Below are 5,125 nucleotides of genomic sequence, written 5' to 3' on the forward strand. Positions count from 1 at the left end.
AAGAACAGTGACATCCACATGTTAACAAGCGTATCAGTAAAATCCAGGAAAAATTCTTACCGTTTAGATATGTTAAGTTTCACCTAGAAGAGCTGAAGATAGGAAAAGAAACAGTAATGACATTTCAATATGACAGCACTGCTTTAAATGGTAAGCTGTTTTTCCTCCCCCTTGAAGTCATACCAGATTTAAAGCAATTACAACTAGTTAAAAGAGCCATTGGTTGTGAACAACTAAAAATCTATTACTATTAAAAACACGTTAATTGCTTATAGTTAGTTTTTTCAAAATAAACAAACCACACAACCTTTGAAAGTAAAGCACTCTTTGGTGGACGATAGTTAAGTGTACTCAATACTGCGGCTTCATAAAAAACTTCATACAAAATAAGAAAGAATAGCCAATTAACACAGGAGAGTACCAATACTACAAGAAAAAAGCTTTCGTGGTTGATTTTCAGTCTCAAGTGGAGACTTGAGCCCAGTCTGAATGGACAACACAGCTTTATATATTTAAAAGCTCCCACCATCTTTCCATTTCTGGTGGTCAGCAGCTAAGTGATTGCCATCACAATTTATACACATGCATCATATATACTAGCAAGCCCTCTCTATAATAGAGAGCTTAAGTATTTACACCTGAGTCTAAATGTACACAGATTTTGTAGGTTTTGTTTGAGGAAGTGTTAGCACATTAGGAAGATGACTACCAAGCATGCTGACAGTTCATTTTATTCTGCAAGTACAGAAGAGTTTCTTCTGTTTCGCTTTTGCTGGAAAATGGAGCCCAGGTAATCTTCCTTGAATTGCATCGAGTCCCCTCTAGTCATATCCCCTTCATTCCTGAATATCCTCTTCAACACTGGTTGCTTATTTGAAATTTAACGCAATACTGTTCTAGTCCTTGTGACGGTTTGGCTGCTGAAATAAAACATATTTGAGGAAAAAAGTTAAGTATGTACTCCACACGTACTTCAACCCAACATTTCTGGCAAGGTAAAATGAGCAAACAATACTTCAAAGAAAGAAAAGGAAGATAAAAGTCATTGCATTTAAGAACACAGCAGCACCGGTTCTAAAGGAAGCACGGACTGATCCGATCGCAGAAAATACGAAGAAAGGTTCTGTCCATACAGAAAAACAACGGATTCAAAATACCATAATTTCATTAAGCGCATTTGCTGTAAAGCATTCCTTTTCTTTCTCTCCCTCTGAGTTATCAGACTTTAGGAAAAGTAGAAAGAATAGCAAAGAAACATTAATTTTTTTAAAGCTAGGTTCAGGTTACATACAGACAAGCTCCGAAATCTGCAAGTAGTTTTCAGTGTTTGAACAAGGGTGCAGAAGGCTGCTCTGTAATTCCCAGCAAAGCAAAAGCATATGAGATTTTTAAAGTGTATTCCTCTTTGTTAGTCTCTGTGATATACCTCTCTGGTTAAAAGAAGTAACGGAATCTATACGGTACAGGTTTTATGTGTTTTCGCCCATACTCCCTATTATTTTTTTGTAATAACTTAAAGGACCTGCATTCCCTTAAGCACCTCCACCTACCAAAATGCCTTCACCACTCAAGATTTCATTTCTAACCAGCTACTTCCTATGTACAAAATCCTAATTCTTCTATACGTGTGGTAGCACTGTTCCATTTGTGTCTTACTATGATTCAGTCGGTGTGGATCTGTTGCATGCACGTTGTTAAAATACAACCACAAAATTCTCAGTAACTGGCAACTTTACAAGGAGGACGTCTCAATTGGAGAAACAAGGGCATCCACAGAAAAAGACTGTGGGTAGCACTCTAGTCACATGATTTCTTGCAGTTCAGCAACAGTGCTATTCAATCTGAAGGTATAATGTGTTATGGCCATCAATACTCCTCTTTCGTAGAGGGAAGCTGTCATGTAGAGATGGTCCTCAAAGGAAATGCAATTCATGTTACGAACGGGCTTCAAATTCCCTAAAGTCCCTTTGCAAAGCCAGAATAGAGTGTTTTAGCTGTAAATGGCTGGTTGGGGTGAAAGATCATTGGATCACTGGGGGGACATTCTATGACAGTGTCTCCCACAGTCTGAAGGATGAAATGGCAAATGAATTACCTAGCTCTGCGGATTATACCATGATGGAATGGGTCGCAAATGCGATTCTCTGTAGTAAGAACTGACTAAAATGACCTAAAGCATCAACAAATGAGATTTTTGTAAAAATACTGCAAGATGTTTCCGCTGGAATATATCAGACAAGAAAATGAAAGAATAAGGTACATGGCAATGTCAGAAATTCAGAGAAGGCAAATGAGGTCTTCACAAAGACAGATGTTGGCTAGGATGTGATCTTAATTTTGCAGTGATTTCTTCTCTACCCTGCAATGCACTTGATTTGGCAAAGGACAATCAATTTGAGCACTATAAGGGAATGCAAACTTCACAGACTTTAAGAAATTAAACTTAAAAAAAAGGAAAAAACACAGGGATGCTCAAAAAAAAAAAAAAAAGGAGAGTGAGGTTTTGCTGAACGCTACAGGACAAATAAAGGACACCTACAAGATTAACAACCTGGTACAGCATTCTAAGTCCATGAAATCGTACAGTTATACCAAAAAACCCTTTGGAGGGACCAGTGCTCAACCCTCTCAGATGGCAAGAATTCCAGAACTGTGACATAAATATTTAGGATAAATTTGATTATTGGATGCAAGCATGAAGTGAATGAAGTTCTTTGAGCTCAAACATTACAAGAAAAGAAACTGTACATGGAATGAAATATTTGGTGCAGAAGTTATAGAAAATCCTTTAAAATTATGAAGTTTGAGATCAACCTCATCCTTGGTCCTCAGAGTCTTAAATCTGGCAACACACCTAAAGGATTAATTTCAAAATAACTGAAGTATCTATGCACTCTATTTCAGGGATGTTGCTTCCTCCTACGGAGAGATATTCTCATCTCACACAACACAAAGATGAACTTGGAAGTGCGTTTTCCAGGAACTGAAAATCTCTGTTCAATTACATGTGTGCATGTATACAGCTACCAAGAGCTGCAAGGAGCTTAAAACTTGGCGAGGATGAAGAATATAACATGAAGAATGAAAACAGCAGGCAGAATCCCATCAATCTACTTGGTCCAAGACTGACATGGTGAAAATGATGCAAAATGGAAGAAAAAAACAACAAACCAAACAGGAAAACGCTGAGAAATACTCAAGAGTAAAACATGCATTTCAGGAAAAAGAGCTTAATTTTTAACACACTCTTATATGAATTAAAACATAGTTCATATAGCCACAGCTAAAAATTCTTTGACAGGAATCTACCACAATCTACTACTAATGACTACTTCCATTGCCAGACAGAGTGAATTTTTTAAAACTTCTGCTACCTTCAAGGTAATGGCATGAGGAAGGGGAAAGAAGGCTCTGTGGAGAAAAAGCTGCCCAAGAACTTGGAATTTTGGCAATATTTACAAATCAGGCTACATAACATAATAAGTAGTTATTTACCACCTTGTACTTTTCCCAACAAAATTAAGTCTCTTCAGCACCTGACACAGCCCTTGAAAAGTTTTTCACTGTAAGCGTGAGACAAATTCTGGTTAATTGCAGCCACGGGAGATTGCTTGGAAAAAGCTACACTCCCAGGCTCATCTTTGATAATGACTTGGAGAGCTGCCCACAGCGGCACGAACACATGCACACAGAAACAAACACAGTGGTCGCATGTCTATATGCTTCTGGGCCAAAAGGCACTTTCAGTCTTGCGTAAATCCATCTGAATTTAAAATTTCAGTAAGCTTTACCAAACAGGTTCAGTTCAGATTATCAGTCACACTCTCAGTACAAAACCTCATACACATGTATTTTAGACATTCACCTCTCCACTACTACTGCATTTCAGTCGTCCTTACTGCCATGAACAACTTTTCTGCCTCTTGCTCCAGGCAGAGGCTTGGTAAAAGAAAGGCTTTTTTTTTTTTTGCCACCAAGATCCTTCACCTTCAGTAATTCTGACTCACGTTAGGAATTACGATATAAAATTCTCAAAGTTGAAAGACTGAGTAACGTGAGCTAATGACATGAGATTTGATGTTCCAGATATTCTCAGTACATGACATAAAATTGCTTCTCATTTCCCACTGCTAGGAGGAGGAGTTGAACTGCTGTAAAAAATCTCCTGTCAGCAGCAATGGATATGCCAGCTCCAAGTATTTGCCTAAAGAACAGTTACGGGATCTGTAAAGAGGGTAACTCTCAGCTTTTTAAACTGTTTTTTCTTGCAGCAGACCTGGTAGTTCTTTTAGTATATCTGTACTGTCAGAAATGCTAGGGTCAGAGGTTTTATTTTTCTGAACACTGGACTGCAGAATTACTCTGAAAAGACTAGGAAAAAAGAAAGATTATATAACCTGAAAGTTTCTGGGAAAACACCAGAAAGAGGGTATTACAGTTGCAGCAGAGCTAACAAGTATCAGCTGTCTTTTCACAAATTGTTCTGAAAAGCAAACTGTTCTGCCTGAAACACATCCTTCTCCTTACAACATCCTTCTCACAATTATGGCAATGCAAGTTGTTTTATTAGAAATACAGCGGTTTCTTTTTTCGGGTTTGGTTTTGTTCCTTTCAAAGAATGGATTAAATTAATGGTTCTGAATTTCCTGTTAGGTTTTTGGAAACTGTATTTTAAATTACTGCAACAAAACCAGAGAAAGAGAAAATTGGAGGTATGCAACAAAAACATACTTTATCTTCCAGAACGCACAGAAAGGAATTAAGAAAAAAACTCAAGTAATTCAATTTGTGAAGACCAAGTCTAAATCTGATGCAATTAACCGTAAGATACTCCCTTCAAATAGAGCAGGCTAGGAAATTCATTGCATATGCTGGCATTCTGTGCTTGCTGGGAGTTCCTACATCATACTCAGAACTCCACTTTACACGCTGGTTGTGCTCAACTGCTTCTCTGGAAGACTCTAGAGCAATATATTGACTATTACCTAAAAAGGCAGATAAATCCTAGTATTGCTTACATCAATAACAAAATAACTCCAGAAAAGCAAATAGCTATTTTTAGCCACCAGCCAACTGGTTCCTTGGGAGACAATGTCGAACTCGGTTTCTCCGCGTTTAAATCTCC

General features: G+C 37.8%; 1 protein-coding gene across 1 annotated transcript in view; it reads right to left on the bottom strand.

The window, feature by feature from the left end:
• Positions 1–471: 471 nt before the first annotated feature.
• Positions 472–5,125, bottom strand: part of LOC104516408 (dual specificity protein phosphatase CDC14B-like) — a 17,756-nt gene continuing 13,102 nt past the window's right edge. The window contains exon 10 of the mRNA XM_010160722.1: positions 472–920. Within this exon, the coding sequence (XP_010159024.1) occupies positions 881–920 (40 nt within the window). The 3' untranslated portion in view covers positions 472–880. The remainder of the gene's footprint in view (positions 921–5,125) is intronic.

This window comes from Eurypyga helias, unplaced genomic scaffold (assembly GCF_000690775.1).
Source record: "Eurypyga helias isolate BGI_N326 unplaced genomic scaffold, ASM69077v1 scaffold18731, whole genome shotgun sequence".
NCBI classification, from domain to species: Eukaryota; Metazoa; Chordata; class Aves; order Eurypygiformes; family Eurypygidae; genus Eurypyga; species Eurypyga helias.